This window comes from Hemibagrus wyckioides, linkage group LG09 (genome assembly GCF_019097595.1).
Source record: "Hemibagrus wyckioides isolate EC202008001 linkage group LG09, SWU_Hwy_1.0, whole genome shotgun sequence".
NCBI lineage: Eukaryota > Metazoa > Chordata > Actinopteri > Siluriformes > Bagridae > Hemibagrus > Hemibagrus wyckioides.
The window spans coordinates 17,330,526-17,347,634 of record NC_080718.1 but is presented as its reverse complement, the minus strand read 5'-3'; the positions used below and the strand labels follow the sequence as shown (position 1 = coordinate 17,347,634).

Sequence of the window (17,109 nt, the reverse complement as noted above, 5' to 3'; positions counted from 1 at the left end):
CTACTGATCTGTGGTGCTTAAACTTTTAAGAGCGCTAACAAGGCTGTGCACACCTTCCAGGCCCAGACGTTGACAATCATGTCATGCTGGTAGCCTACACTGACGATGTACTTGCTGTTGGGAGAGAAAGCTACACAGGCCACGCCATACTTATGCTCCTGTAGCTCTGCAACCTGAGTTCTTGCCACCACATCCCACACACGCACTGCTGGCATATGACCACTCTGAGAGAGAGAGAGAGAGAGAGAGAGAGAGAGAGAGAACCTGTGATTAAATTAAGGTTTGGACATCAATTTTTATATATAATACACAGAAAAAAATGACAGAAAAAGAAACAGATATGGCTATTTTATATAAGGCCTTATTTTTTGTGTATTATATGTTTAACTGTTTAAACTCAGAGGAAAAGATTGAGCTGAACTGGGATTATCCAAATTATGCAACCCACTTAGAAATAGATCATGAAAAGTACACTCCTGAGGTCCTGACAAGATTTATTGCACGAGTTTACTGATCTAGAAAATTCATTTAATGCAGTCAGTACAGTCCAAATGAATTTACTAGTTAAGACTAGCAGAACCACACACAGAGGCTACACTTAGAGAAAGTTTGTTTATGCAAGAGCCAACCACAGCAGCCAAACACATGCTGAGACTGCAGCTTTTTGCACTTCTCTCACCCCTAGCAAAGCTTTTCATTCCTCCTTCCTTTCTATCAGGCTCAATTCTGCTCTCATTGCCTTGCTCCCTCTTTCTCTCCTCTTGCTCCATATTTCACCATCTATCTATCTTCTCTGTTTCTCTCTCTCCCCCTCTCTCTCTCTCTCCTGTATTCATCTCCAGACAGCAAATACAGTCTATACTCAGGCTGGCACTATGCCGTCTGTTACCACAGCAACCACTAAGCACACACACGCTCGAGGCACAGGCTCCTACTGAACGGAAAGGATTAGTCTTGCGCACTAGTAGAGTCTCATGCTGAGTATGTATAGATTTGTGGATTAGGGCAACACAACTTGTTTTCAGCCATGCTAGGCAACGTCACCAAGCCTGAAGTGCTCAGAACATGTGCCAGATTCGCAGTGAAGCCTTTGTATTAGAATTATGACAACTAAATCAGTAATTGTATATATTTGCCTGAAATATTATCTTTCTTGGCTTGAACATGCACTTGGAGAAAATAATATTCCTGGGTGTGTTCTGTTTGTCTGAGGTGGAGATGGCACAACGAATTGGAGGTGGTGCAAATATTTTGCACTATGGTAGTGCTCCAAATAATAATAATAATAATAATGATAAAAAAAAGCTGAAGCAGGGTAGAGCATGATGCCCTGATACCCAGTCTAAAGATTTAAAGAAAGCCTCAACATTCAATGCCTTTTATCTGGTATCACATACTGTAGAACCTGAATGGTGCAAAGAGACCTCTGCATTGTTTTGTATGCAATTCATTTATTATTTATTTAATGCAGGCAGCCTTATACAACAGATCAAGCGTGCATGTCTGCTTTATAGCGTCTTATTTTCAATGGGCTTTGATGTGGCAGAAAGAAGAGGAAAGAAATGGAGAGGTGGGGGAAAGAAAAAAAAAATACCATCAACAACAAGAACACCTTACCTCTCCTGTGACGACATATTTGCCATCTGGCGAGAAAGCTAGAGTGGTGATTGTTTTCCTGAGATGAAAGAAAGGAAAGAGAAGTGTGTTGGTTATCAAGCTGAAGTGAATGCTTCCTGTCTATTTAAAAGACTTCCTATCTGGTTGGTTTGGTTAGTTACGCAGTCTAACAATGGACATGACTCATAGTGAACAACCTCAATGGATTTTGCTTCAGGCAAAAGCTCCGATTCAGTCAGTTAGAGCCCCTTTATTATATAAAGACTCAAATAAGAAGAAATGTGGTTGTAATGATGAATATACAATTCTTTTTGGGTTGAATATTGTTTTACAAAGCTTGAAGAGATTGCCCTTGGGGAACACTTAAAGTGTATAAAGTATGTGATAATGATGCGGAATGAGAGGTCACATTCCTGAAACGTTGTCCATCACTAAACCACAGTCTGAATCACGAAGACTCATTCTTGATTATGTGACTTCCTATCTCAGAGACGTGGAATAAAAAAAAACACCAGAAATGAACAGTGCATGCTTGTAAATATGTTGTCATTTCTTCTGTAGCTAGCCAGTGAAAAATGATACTCAATGTGGTATCTGTATGGTTTCACGTCTAATTAGAAACAGACAAGTTATTAGTTGGTGTCTTTGGATTGTAGCCTAAGGCATCTGTAATATGAAACCCATTTGTACTGCATTAATCAGAGAGTATGGATGGCCATGTACAATAACAACTGATGCAACACATTTCTGAAACCACAAGACCACTAGCCACTCTTTCCTTTTGTTCAGGTCAATATAAACCCAATTTTATCACTTAAATGACAGTTAGAAAGAGCTTATTTCGAGTCAGGTTTGTGTGCTGAAACAGTGATATGCAGCTGCAGACCCTACCTGGAGTTGTTGAGAATATGATACTGTTTATTCTTCTTGGGATTCAGGAGCACCACCACGCACCTAATACAGAAAGAAAAGAAACGAAATACTCGTTAATACAAGTCCGTCAATACAGTGCACAACTAGTACAATATAAAATAACTTATTTTTGGTACTTGTTTTACTTTTTTGTTTGTATTTTTTTTTAGTGTTTTTCTTTGGGCATCTGCTTCCTTTTTTCATATCCTTGACCTTTTAGTTATGCTGTCATAGCTAGTCTTGCCAGAGTCCCTGCCTGCACTTTACACATAATCTATATTGTCTTAAACATCACATGATCAGAATCATACTTAATGTCTTTCTCCTTCTCTCTCTGTCTTTCTCTGTCGAGCTATACACCCCACTCCTGAGCTCCCAGTGTTTGCCAGTTTCCATTGTGACCACTGCCCTACCCCTGGTCGGAGTCTTGTCGCTTGATGGTGCTCACTGATGCTGTGGATGGATCTGTGTAGACCAGGAGACAGCCATGGACAGAGCCACTTGGAGACTTTCACACCATCATAGATCTGCCATTACATCGGTCAGCTTCTGACAGCAAAGAACTAGTGTCTATAATAACCTCAGAAACTACACTGACCTAATAGTTCCTCATGGGCCATTGCTTGCTGTTGTAGAAAGGACATTAATCAGTTACAGTTACATTATTTACTGTTTAGTGTCACCCAAATGAGGATGGGTTCCCTTCTGAGCCTGGTTCCTCTCAAGGTTTCTTCCTCATATCATCCCAGGGAGTTTTTCCTTGCCACCATCGCCACAGGCTTGATCATTAGGGATAAAATAAAATAGTTTAATTTAATAATTTATTCTTATTTCTAGGTATTTAGTTATTTTTTAAAAATATTTTTTATTTTCATTTTTTCCCCCTCCCCTTTCTCCGTTTCTCTTCTTTTGTAAAGCTGCTTTGAGACAATGTTCATTGTAAAAGGCGCTATACAAAATAAATTGAATTGAATTGAATCTTGTTAATTGGAAAAAAAATAATAAAGGATATCCTTTTCAAAAGGGCTGCAAATAAACACTGACTATTATTCTTTTAAATGCCATCATGTCCGAAAAGTTCTGTAAAACTGTTGGTAACAAAACAGCAGAAATATAACTGCCCTGTGGGAAAAGCCAATTGCTTCTTTATGCAACTGTAAAAATTCACAGACAGTCATATGAGAGAATAAAAGTAAAGAGCCAAGTGGGAGAATTATAATCCAAGCTGTTATTAATCTTCATCAGCCTACTCTACAGAAGTATGTAACCAGAAACACAGCCCAACAGTGATGATTAAACCAGGAAGAATCAGGAGTGGGAGGAAGTCAGAAAGATGTGTGCCACAGGTTAGGTTTCTCTCTCCTGATTTCGTTATACTCACCAGCTCCAATCTGACTTATGTGGAAGACGACTAATTTTTTTTGTTTTAAACAAAGTCTTTTCTACAGTCTGAAGCAGAATACAAGGATCCCTACTGACTAAAATAATACACCTAAGGATAAAATCAAATTAAATCAGTCATAAGCCATGTCCTCTCACACAGACACATGGACAAGCTCTTATCAGCAGTGTAGCTGCGGTCACTCAAACCTCAGGTTTTCTCTGCCAACTTAATACACACAATTGTGCAAAATACAGACAGAATCAGTGGCTGAATTTTAGACGGCGGTACCACTTAGAAAAATGTGTTTTTGCTAAAGGCACTACAGCGTCATCACAGGAAAAGGGCGTTAAAGAGCCATCATCATGCTTTCCTGTCATACAGCTTTGGCGTATACAGCTGTGTGTCAGCTGTGGAGGAACTGTGGGTCAGTAAAGTTGCCGCTAAACACTTGACTCATCAAAAACACATGACAGAACCATGCACACAGGCAGACAGGCAGTTCTCGACATGCTACAAGAATTATTTTAGAGGACGAACAGGCAAAGGAAGAGAGACGCCACTGAAAACTAATGCACTTAATGGATTTTAAGGTCTATTTATACAGAGCTTGTGATAGGATTTACAGGGCTCACACAGATGCGCTTACACACAAACACACACTAACACACACACAGGACGAGTTTGAGTACAAAGAGTTCATCTTACATCAGATACACTCATATGTGAACCAGACATCAGTCAGCACAACAACACTGACACAAGACAGGGTAAGCTTAAGGGAGTGGCCTAGCCTGCATTTCATGTACATGTTAAGACTCCAAAATAAATCCACTGTTTAGCTATTTCTCCTCATTGTTGCTTGGGTTATGATAAATATGAAAAGACACTGTCCTCATTTCTAGTTCCCTGAGCTCCAGAGCAGCTGGATTTTGTTGCTTGGACTGAACCAATTTTGGAAACATATAAGCACATGTGTAACATCCATCGTCTATACCGGCTTATTTCTAATTAGGGTCACGGGGGTCTGCTGGAGCCTATACATGTGTAACACACATGTGCAAAGACATAAGCAACTGGAAAGGATATTTTTCCATAGGTTTTTTTTTTTTTTTTTTTTTTTAACACACAACCTACCTCAGAGGAACAACAGAGAATAATGCAGGATCACAATAAAGTAAGAAAGAAAACAGCTTTGGGGCATGTTTTCGTTCATACACCAAGGCTGTTAAACTCATGGCCGGCTATTTTAATTATTTGGCACTTATCAGCCATCAAGCTGGTCACTGTTTAAAGACTGGCATTATTCTTTAACAACACTTGGCAGTTGATCACTAATTCTGACTAATTACATTTGAGTTGACACATGGGGATATTTTAACCTCGGTCCAACACCAGTACTAATCACCCAGTAATAACTATAATACTGTGATTAACATACAAGAATAATGTGTACATAACAATGGCGGATACATCTAAAACAATTCTACCATGCCAAAACAAACCAGCAGACACACACGGCCTAACCCTAAATGAGAAAACTTATAGAGACCTCTCTATTTCACCTTTACAGAGTCAAAAATGTGTCCTCCATTTCCTCAAAGAGTTCTAGCCTCAGACAAAAACACCTGGATGATATTCACTATAAAAGGTTTATTTTTCTTTACATACTATTAAACATCTCAGAGAATAAACACATTAGCTCTGAAATACAAATTTAACACTGTACAGGAAAAAAAAAACATTTTAAACTTTGTACATTTTCAAAGACTGCAAGTGCTTAGGTTCTGAAATTGACATTAACCTTACACACACTTTCAGATACATAAAACACTTTGTATTGTTGTGCCTTCAGCTGCTTGCATCAGCCAACTGATTAAATGTAAATGATAGGATAGAAACAGAGTAGCCTCATTGTATTTGATATCCTTGGGAACATAAACTTGGTGTTAAGTATCCAGTCTTCTGAATACATAAAAATGACGTGAACATGTCAAACTGAAGTGGGAAGACTGGTTTGTTTGTTTGTTTTAAAGATGTGATACTGTACAGCTATGACCTGAGAGACACACACAGATATACATGAACAACAGCATGACAATGAAGAAAAATAAAAATTCCTAAATATTTAGTGAGTTACATGCCAATGCAAAAGAAGCAACTTTTATACTGGGAGGGGTATTTAAAAATAAATAAATATATCACATGAATATGTGCTGAACTCCATAGGGCATCGTATGTATCATGTCTTTGCCTACTGTCAGACAAGCTGGTCCAGCTCATTATCCCACCCAGGATCAGCTCAATCAAGTGTTGCCATGCTTGGATCAAGAGATACCTGCAGATAGTACAGCTGTCACAGACCATAAACAATTTAGAATTATGGGCTGCTCAACAAATTACAATGATATGTTCAACAGAACTGAAATCAGCTTCGTCAGGTCTGCAGCATTACAGGTTAAAAGTGAATTGTGATTGTGCAACTAGGCATGTTAATCATTGAATGGAAAAGACTCACGGCTGTAGGCTAATTAACAGCTTAGGAGAATTTCTGCACGTGATAGCCATGAGTATGATGACATGCTGTACTGTGTCCCACGAGAAACCAATAAACCTCTGACATAATTTGGAGAGCAAAGCACACAGTCGGAGTCTCCAGAGGACATTACATAAGAGAGAGATTTAATCTACAAATTATTCAGTAATGGCATTGCTAATTCATCTCTTCTCAAGAACACTGATGCAACAATTTAGTCCTTTAATCTGTCAAGCTCTCTCACCTACTCTTCTGCATAATTTACCTTAAAATCAGTACCTTCAACTTTCATGCTGATACCACTGCCCTTGATCAAGGTCAAGCATCAAACATGATCAATGATCAAGCTTGATCAAATCATCTGTAACTAGCTGAGACAAATCTAGATGCAATAAATCTCATTGCAGCTGCATTGTTTAGCTGCATTTAAATCTGGAACGTTTGAGATTTCCACCAATTCTTGAATTTCTTATTAAAATGAAAGCCAAAAATTTACCTCCTTTTAAATGGCACTGTATCTACTCACAGGCATAATGAAAATACAGCACTAAAATAGCAATAAATTAGCACCAAGAACTGGCAAGTGCATGACAAAAAAAAATTCACTATAAACATATTTAGTGTTTCAGGGTGGAATTTTCCTTCCCCAGGCAGCCCTGAGACCCCAGGGCCTGTAGAGTTTGGAAGCTTGATCAACGCCTCAAGGAGATGGCTCAGGGAGGAGAGACAAACACGAACAACATTTACATTTCAAGCATGTTCAGAGTACCCTCGGTACCGTAGAACCAATGCAGAGTCAATGTTAACAAAATGTGTTTTGGTTTATTAGTCATTCCATTTCTGTCCACAATACAGAGAGGGGCAAATACTTTGATCCATGAGCAATAAGTACCTTTTCTTTCTGGGTGAGCAAGGGAGAGTTAAAAGGGTCAAGTAAAAGTGCTTTACATGGTGTGATAGCCACTGCCTTGCTCCATCTGGTAAGTGGGATAAACCACAGAGACAGGTGGTCAAGCCTCACACACATACACACTGATCCAGGTTCGCTGTCAGAGTATCCGTTTCCAACTCAAGAGCCCAACCCCCTGATGCTCTGGTGTTAGCAAGGATCTGCTCCTGATCCTGGACTCCCACAGGCTGAGCAGACTGAGCCCGGTTCTCCAATCCTCCAGCTTCAGATCACAGCTGCCAGGATAGAACACTTTAGCACATGGATTGTGAGTCTTGGCACTATGTTCTGCCTTTAATACTCGCAATGGGGGCAGTTTATATCGCAGGAGTTTCAGTGGAAAGAGAGGAAATGAAATAATCTCTTTTAAAGTGCCAGCATTTTCCACATAATGTCTAATTCAGTTTGTGCTGCTATGCTTAGAGAGATTACGAATATAGGATTAATAGTCCCAAGCGCAGTAGAGATACAGGCTGCACAGTGGAAAACAGCACACCACCCACCTAAACACAGACGCACACAAACAAACCAAAAAACAAATGGGCAATTATGCTCTTCCGATTTCATCATACTATCCATTCCAGCTTCTCTTCCTCTCCGTTTTCCAATCCTCCTCTCTTCCTTTCCAAGTCACTTATCTGATCAGCCCTAATGACCCATTTTGATGCAATGCTGAGAGACACAGAGCATCTGACCCACATGTTCATACATGGCTGACTGTACTGCTCATGTTCTAGAAACCTATGCAGCAACGTGCTGCTTTTAAGCATGCTCAATATTTTTGATTAAAGACACGGTAAGGTTATTCCTTTCAAACGTTTAGCAAATAGCTTTTAAGACTAAAAATAAAACAAAAATCAACAACAGTATATATATTCACAATCTCTCAAATGTTTCTGATGTTAATGGAACTAGTGCAGGATTCTGAACAGGCTGATAAGTATATAGAAACACAAAGCTGTCAAAACATTAACTGAAGACACAGTAAACAAAGGAGCCCTGCTAAAAGCTGGCGACTCCCATTGTATCCGTACACAGGCAAATAAAGAGAAGAGAAAAGTGTCATGTGTCACAGAGTAGGGTCTAAATCCTGTCTGTTTCATTTCTCTTGGCCATGCAGTTTGACTGAACTCCAGTACACTTCGACCACAGTGCAAGCCACTCTGAATTTAACATGTTGGAAATGTGGAAAATGATTGTCGTATTCCTCCTGGATTCATGCTGCAGATTGAGATTTTCTTCATTTACTGGGCAACAGTACACTGACTATGGAACATGAATAGTGAAAGAAAAGTCTAGCTACAATCCAGCTTAAAAATAAGTCCTTAAATCTGCAACAGCAGCATATTATACATATGATGTAACAACCACAGTGCCTATGACCGAAAAGGCCAGTCAGACTAATTGAGGGCATTCTTGACCAAATAAGTACTCCCCATCTTTTTTATTTAGGTGCACTTCAGTAAGAAAAGGGCACCTCCCTAAAGAGTGCTTCAAGTTTAACCAACAAAGAGGGCTTCAAATTGAATTAAGTGCTCTTTCTGAACTAAATGAACACTCAGTTTCCTCTAGTGAGTACAAGTGAATTATCAGTCAATTCACCCTGGACCATTTGTCTGCACTTTGAACTTGGAGAGAATGTAAAATATGTATCAGTTATCTGAAACCAACGTGCAACACCCTCATTTGGGAAGCTATAAACTGTCAATAATACAAATGTGCAAGCTTAAAAAAAAATCATGGGTTTGAGTGGAATGGAATTTGACTTGTCTTCATGCAGAGTAAATCCCACCTGCTATAATAACAGATGATCTTCTTGTCAAAAGTATAAATAACCTCCTAAAAGTTATCTGGTCACTGAAGGAAATCCTGTTCTCTAACCCAAATTCAGTGTTTGTCTGTTTTCTTACTGTGTACAACAGGGCCTGGGGCTCAGCAAGCTTTTAATAACCAGTCATAAGAAGAAGACAGTCGGACTGCATTCATAACAACTACGAGAGATAAATATCACTTGAACTACAAATTGCAACTTGTTGAATCATAGCTGTGTTATGGTTGAGCTCAGAGACAGAGGACACTGAACAACAAACCTTTTTACAAACCTGGAAATCTATTGCATTGATAGAAACCTTTCACTGTAACTTTCACACCAGGAGAACAGACTCGGCAGAACAGCTGCAGGGTCTCATCTGATTGCCCTATGTGCACTCTTCATAGTGCTCCACACTATATTCAGAGCAGTCCATAGTCAGTTGTCTGCACCAACTGGTAACTTGGCTTAATCAGCAAGCTGCAGACTAAAGGCATCCCTTGAGAAAGCTGTCGAATACCTTGATAAGAAGGGTTCCACTTATTACACAGTGTACCAACTATATTCCGAATGGTGGGAATGGATGAAAGATAAAGGTACTGGACATTTTTTTATAGAGCATTTGCTTAACTAAATCAGTTCAACAGACCATTTCAGCACTAGTAATATGTATTTATAGTAGAGCTGCTGTTAAGGAAAGACAAAAAAAACGTATGACAAAAGAACGGTTTCAATAGAGAGTGAGCACTAAAACCATTCATTGTGGCGGCTGAGAGAAGGCTCTTAACCCCCAAATTTATGACCAGGTTTCCAAGGTTATCAGACTACATCCTAATCCATTTCATGTTAAATCACCAAGAAGTATACATTACTAGCATCCAGTTTAAATTCAGGGTCTGCCATCTTTCCCAAAGTTTTCAAACAATTATTGGCCATTACCAAACTGAAGGACAGAGCAATCCAACGCAGCCATGCAGAAATGCATCTGTTTCAGTGCAAGAAGAAAACATGAACATACACAATTTAAGACCTGTGGAGTGTTTTTCTTTGGGGTTCACATATACTGTCAGAAATACGGGAACATACTGTGGATGCCTTTTGGACAAACCACAGCATGATAAGCCAATAGGCATATAGCTCTGGGAAAAAAAAGAACAGACCACTGCAAAATAGTCAGTTTTTTCTTACAGGTCATGTTTTGGTGATATGAACAGTTTTGTTTCATTTTTTGTGAACTACTGACAATATTTCTCCTAAATTAAAAATATAACTATTGTTATTTAGAGTGTATATTTAAAGGAAATGACAACACATCAAAATAACCCAAGATCATGCAGTATCTGCAGAGCTTAAATAACTCAAATAAAACAAAATGCAAATAATTTGTAAACACATTGTGTTAATGCTTTGGATAAATAACAAATCAGTTAAGAAATCAGTATTTGGTGGAATAACCCAGATTTGCAGGCGTTTTGGCTTCATGCTCTCCACCAGTTTTTCACATTGCTGTTGGGTAACTTTATACCACAAACAGCTCAGCTTTGCTCGATGGTTTGTGACCATCCATCTTCCCCTTGATGACATTCCACAGGTTTTCAATAGGGTTCACATCTGGAGATTGGGCAGTGGTCTCTTATTTTTTTCCAGAGCTGTATTTTATATTATTTTTATATATATATATATATGGAAAGGTCTGTGTGCACCTAATTTCTGTGCATGCTTACACAGCTGTTATCAGATTGCTGGCAAATGAACTATCTCTGTTTCTGCACTCGGACTCTCTTTTCTAAGAATTCCAAACAGCACAGATAGCACTTTTTGTACTGTCGAGTGTGCTCAATGATATAGTTAATAATTCAATACTGCAAGCATTCAATAATTCAATTCAATAAAAGAGGTCAATGGCTATTTGTCTCTATTTCTGAAAATTGATACAAGCATGACAGCCAGTCCTATAGAATTGAGCTTGCTCTTGCGTAGCAAAAAATGTATGCTATGTAGGTTTTCTCGTGTTACTTACCCTGCAGGGTATGCTACCAAACCAGAGTGAGGGTCACAAGCCAAGGCACGGTTTCCTGCAGCAGTAATTCCCAAAACCTTTTCAAGAGTCACCTGCAAAATAACAAGAAAAATATTTACCTTAACGGCAGTTGGAACACACCCTTATTCAGAGAGCCATACAAAAGTGCTTTGAAGTCTCCATTAATGAATACATCAAAACTGGTCACAAACCAAGTATACCATCAGTCAAAACTCTGCTGGGAGGTAATATTGCAAGAAGAGCACACAAACAACCTTTTACATTTAAAAAAGAAAAAGAAAACTGAAAATCTAATCTAAAAAATGTGTCACATTACACATACATTGCATTTCTAGCTTACGAAAGCTTAAGAAGAGCTGTCTGGGTAGGAAAGGGTGGAATCTGTCTGTGTGCCAGATGCATGATAAAAGGCAATGTGCCTCAAATTTACAGGACTTCAGACAAGCTCCTGCACAATAACGCTTCTGTAGAACAAACAGTTTAAAAGCCTAGCTGGACCAGGACAGGTCCACTGATAACTAACCCTCCAAAACAGAGCTGTCATTTGAAATGGAAATTATGAGTTAAGAATTTCCACTGCAGTGCAAATTCAAGGTTAGAAGCAATTACAACTGTTAGACTTTGAACATTTGTAACAAGCAAATATTATTATGCTTTAAAACAAAGTAATATACATATAAAATTTCAGCCATTATGCAACTGACAATAGGAAACTATTTACATGAACTACTATGTGTATAAAATGCAGTAAGAAGCATGAAAGCACTTACATCAAGTCCTTTAGCTCTAACCAGTCTCTTTACCGGAAACATTTCAGTACAACCTCATTAAACACAAGGTTCATTTAAGCAATACACTTGCTCCAAAAGCCAACGAGGTGCAAATCATACCCATGTCTTCTTTTCAACAAAACTCCAAGATCCATTAAACCCATGCATATGAATTCTTAAAAGACGGAGAAAGTAATGTGTGCGCGTTTGGTTAGTATAACCCTGCCCTCATACACACATCAGTCGGTTCCTTTTCTGCTGTATCTGTCCATCAGGGCTCATCACATGACCAACTGAGCCAGTACTTTTTCTTCACCCTTACAATACTCTCACATAATAGCACACATGAATAAAGGGTTTAGTGATGTCAGGCTTACTCAAACCTGAAGCACTTATCTTCACAATCCAAAATAAACAGCACAGAGGTATGATCTCCTGCATAATTAAACAGCTAGAGCCATGTTGTGAAAATGTGAAAAAGTTATTCTGCTTTTAATCCCACAGTTGTGCACAAATAGAAATGACCAGTGATGCTGAAACAGACAGAAACTGACATGTTTATATTCAAACATCTATGGCAATATGAACAAATGAATGAATTCCAGCATAGTAAGAAGAATACATAATCTGTCGATTGTAGAAGTGCTTAAAAAAGGGCCAATGTCACTCTTACGTGGAGACCAAAATAAGAGCATAAACAACATATCCAAAAATATTCAGGAAAAATGAGCCCTTGAGTCCTTTTTGTTCTTTAGACCTTTCAACAGTGATTAAAAAACATACTGTATATGACCCACACACAGACATTGTTTACTCACACGTATGACATGAAAAGAGCATAAAATAAGTATAGATTTAAACACAATTTATTGGAGACCTATCTAGAGTCTATCTCTGTTGGTGGCTATAAGCAACACAGAGCTAAGGAATGACATCCACCCCACCCTGTGCAGGTCAGAGGTGATGTGTGGATGGTGGGATGGTTTGTTAAAACTTGTTTAAATTGTATGCCTAAATTGTTACGGACATTTGTACAGAATCGGCAAGTCTGAAAACAAGGTTGAATATAAAGTCACAGGTTCCAAGGCCTGGTCTTGGAGCACACCCTGTCCTGCATATTTTAGTGTTTTCATTGCTATAACACACCCATTTAACCCGGGAAATCATGTTAACTAGCTTAGTAGTTGAACCAAGTATGTTTTGAGCAGGAAAACAATAAAATGTACAGGATAGGGAGGTATCCAATTACCAAGGTTGGATATATGTCATGCATTTTAGAGCTAAGGGTTTGGAATTAAGTAGGAAATTTGTGGACAACTTTCACAGCTAATATGTGGTAGAACAAAGGAACCATCTCTATTCTAAGGGTCAACAAAAACTTTACAGCTGGGAGGAGCAAACTTTCATTTGAAGCTACACAACAGAGGAGCCTCAGGACACAAAAAAGAGTGTTCTTTTGCAAACCACTACAGTACATGTATGTGCAAATGTTCCCTTTGTCTAGTCTTGTATATTCAGTCTCTTTTAGCGGGAAACTGAACATTTTCTTTTAAAGAAAACTCTAGTGTAAAGCAAAAGTTTTTGGGATACTGGAGAAATTGTAAGCTAAACATTTTTTTAAACAGAATGCAGGAGTCTAACTACACAGGCTTAGATAATGGACCAGCCATTAGTGGCTTACAATTATGTTTAATTTAGATTGAACAGAATTCGAAACACACAATACAGTCAAGCATGCCTTCTTAATACACCGATCAGGCACAACATTATGAGCACTGACAGGTGAAGTGAATAACACTGATTATCTCCTCATCATGGTACCTGTTAGTGGGTGGGATATATTAGAGGCAGCAAGTGAACATTTTGTCCTCAAAGTTGCTGTGTTAGAAGTAAGAACAATGGGCAAGCGTAAGGATTTGAGCGAGTTTGACAAAGGGCCAGATTGTGATGGCTAGACTGCAGCTCTTGTGGGATGCTCCCGGTCTGCAGTGGTCAGTATCTATTAAAAGTGGTCCAAGGAAGGAACAGCGGTGAACCGGCAAATGGGTCATGGGTGGCCGAGGCTCAACGATGCACGTGGGGAGCGAAGGCTGGCCCATGTGATCTGATCCAACAGACGAGCTACTGTTGCTCAAACTGCTGAAGAAGTTAATGCTGGTTCTGATAAAAAGGTGTCAGAATACACAGTGCATGACGGGTCAGGGCTGTTTGGGCAGCAAAAGGGGGGCCAACACAATATTAGGCAGATGGTCATAATGTTATGCCTGATCACTGTCTAAGCTAGTCACATACACTGGTGTGTAATCAGGTTATTATGAGTTTGCAAAGAGTATCATAATAGTAGGCTGCAGAGGTCAAAACCTGAATGAATGTTTCTGCATGGCTTAACATTATGAACAGTCCTCAAGTCCCAGGAACTCCCTGGCTTGGAGCGGAAAGTACAGTGAGCATTTGTCTGCAGCAGTAAACAGTCAATCAGTATGGAATGCAGCAGTCAGTTAGCTAATGAAGCACACAGCACACTCCACTTACAGAGCTATAGCAGAAAATCAATCACAGGGGATGAAATCAATTCAACCATAAATATCATATAAATAAAGTAATTAAACCATAAGCTATAATTTGGATTAGAGAAGTCACTGATATAATCAGATTTACTGTGTAGAAGAGTATGTAGGTGAGATTTCTGCAGTGCTGATGCCCTTCACTGAGGTTTTATCATTACAATAGCTAACACAGCTGTTACAATTATCCCATGGCCTTAATAAACCTAACAAAGCATACACACTAAGCAATCATCCTCATGGAGATTGATTAACCAATCGTGCAGCTTGTGTAAATCCCAAATAAAACACATTTATAGTGGGTTAAATATTAGCACACACAGGGTTTCCATCACGCACATGCTCCATCACAAATAACAGCCTACTGTAGACATTTAAATGGCACCATGTGCTCTACTTTCTGTGCCGAGAACAGAGGACATACCTTATTTCCCAGGTTTTCCTTGTTGTTTCTTGGTTTATTTCTCCTCAGCTTGATCGAAGGAGATCGGAGCAGGTTTTTAATCCGATTCTTAATGGTCGAGTTTTCCATCGTCATCTTGATCTCTTCTCATGGAAATCTAACTGCTACTTTTAAGCTCAAAACCTTGAAAAATCGCTCTTTTCCCAGACTATTTTCTAAACGTTACATGGTGTCTTAAATAATCTAGGATGTAAGGTTCAGGCATTACTGTACTGATGATAGGAAACCAGGTCGCCGGTGCTGTGCTGGTCCTGTGAGCTGCTGCAGTCCTGTTCTTCTGCAGTAAAGCTGCTCGGAGCTGTTAAAAGTCTTTCTCCTGACTGCAGTGGATGATGTGGTGAAACGGACCATGGCTCATTCTCATGCAGTCAGCAGTTCCTCCCTGAGCTCCGAGTCCTCTCTTTGGGGAAAAGCCTCTTCTCGTTGCCGCTGCATACAAACCTAGCTTTAATATAAAACGCGGACTAGCTCCGGCTGTCAGTGTAGGAGGAGCGACCGGTGTGGACTAATCACCACTTTATCTGCCCACTAATGAACCGAGCCACGGCGCTTTTGTTGCTTTTAATAAGAGGTGAAACGATAAAAAAAAAACGCATTATACACAAGAAGCCAAATTGTACTTTCTCACACGTTGCGTTTTGTTCTACTGAAATATGGCCTAGTGTTCGTGAAATAACACCGACAGCTGATTCCCAATGAGAATGCTGAGGGATTTTAACTCACCGCTTGTTTGTTAGAGTCTCAAGTGGCTTCTTAAATAAAATACAGACTCATAAGCACGCCTTCAACCATGTCCGCCAAAAATTACAGATTGTCATAGCATCCTGTCTTGAACTGGTGTAACCTATATTAATCTTAGCGTCCTATATAGCTAGCTAGCTTCCTAGCAACCACTAGCTTGGTCAATGCTGGATCTTACTTCTATAAAGGGTCAGCTACACGCTAGCGCTGCTCCGGTTTGTTTAGATATTTTACTAGCAATCCTGATCATGGTTTATTTTAGACCGCTGTTAAACCCTAAACTGTCAGCTATCCAGGTTAGTGTAAAAGCTAAGCTAGCTGGCTGAAATCTGTTGGTTTCCCACACAGCAGAGGATCAGAGCCGCAGCTCCATCTGCTTTAACTAGAGGTCACTTCTGCCATCCAGCGACAGACCGCTTCATCTCAGCAGATCCACTGCGCCATGCATTCCCAGGATAAAAAGTGTATCGTGTTTGCTCCTGTGAATGCTTGTAAAAGCCTTATTTAATGAAAAATGTTGCGCGGGAAAGGTTTTCTCACGCGTGGCCAGGCATATTTATTTGAGTATGACGTCACCAGCGAGCTCTTTAGATTTGCCCTTATGCATGATGAATGATGCTTTATGTCAATCATTGTAAATGTCATATGACTAGTATTTTTTAGTAACTAGGAAGTATTTGGGGGAATTTCGGCGCTATTTTGTGACATGTTTGATCTCTGGATCATCAAATCCGTACAGCTATCTTTCCTCTAGGAATATTAAGCATTTATACATCACAATGCGTCCATTTGAAGGGTGAAAATAGCTCAAATAAGTAAAGTTTCTACTAACAACCAAAATCAAATAAGCTAAAATACATCTGTGGAAGTGGTATAATCAATTAGCCAACTGATTACTGTTTTTTAATACATATGCATTTAAAAACTAAAAACAAAACAAAAAGAGCGCCCTCTACAGGCGCTATATTATACCTACAAACATTTACATTTCTTCACTTAGCGGATCCTTTTATCCAAAGCGACTTACAAATGAGGAAATACACGAAAGTTTGGGATGGTGAATTCAACAAAGAAGCAAGCTTCACCTTAAAATCATCAGCCTAAATCATAAATAGCCGATTTGGATATATTATATATACACACCGATCAGGCATAACATTATGAGCACTGAGAGGTGAAGTGAATAACACCGATTATCTCCTCATCATGGCACCTGCTTGTGGGTGGGATATATTAGGCATCAAGTGAACATTTTGTCCTCAAAGTTGATGTGTTAGAAGCAGGAAAAATGGGCAAGCGTAACGATTTGAGCAAGTTTGACAAGG

The 17,109-nt window shown here is 39.2% G+C and overlaps 1 protein-coding gene across 6 annotated transcripts in view; it reads right to left on the bottom strand.

Annotated features, from left to right (window-relative positions):
- mapkbp1 (mitogen-activated protein kinase binding protein 1) overlaps positions 1–16,151 on the bottom strand; it is a 31,692-nt gene extending 15,541 nt beyond the window's left edge. For 3 of the 6 annotated variants that reach the window (XR_009205769.1, XM_058399021.1, XM_058399022.1), the window contains exons 1-5: positions 15,005–16,150; positions 11,226–11,317; positions 2,509–2,571; positions 1,618–1,675; positions 54–224 (exon numbers count right to left, since the gene is read on the bottom strand). Coding sequence is in view for 4 of the 6 variants with exons in the window: in XM_058399021.1 (XP_058255004.1) it covers positions 54–224; positions 1,618–1,675; positions 2,509–2,571; positions 11,226–11,317; positions 15,005–15,118 (498 nt within the window). In the remaining 2 variants the exon portion in view is untranslated. Of the gene's footprint in view, positions 1–53; positions 225–1,617; positions 1,676–2,508; positions 2,572–11,225; positions 11,318–12,016; positions 12,178–15,004 lie in introns of those variants that run through there. The other 3 variants (XR_009205770.1, XM_058399023.1, XM_058399024.1) reach the window with 3 other exon arrangements.
- Positions 16,152–17,109: the final 958 nt, after the last annotated feature.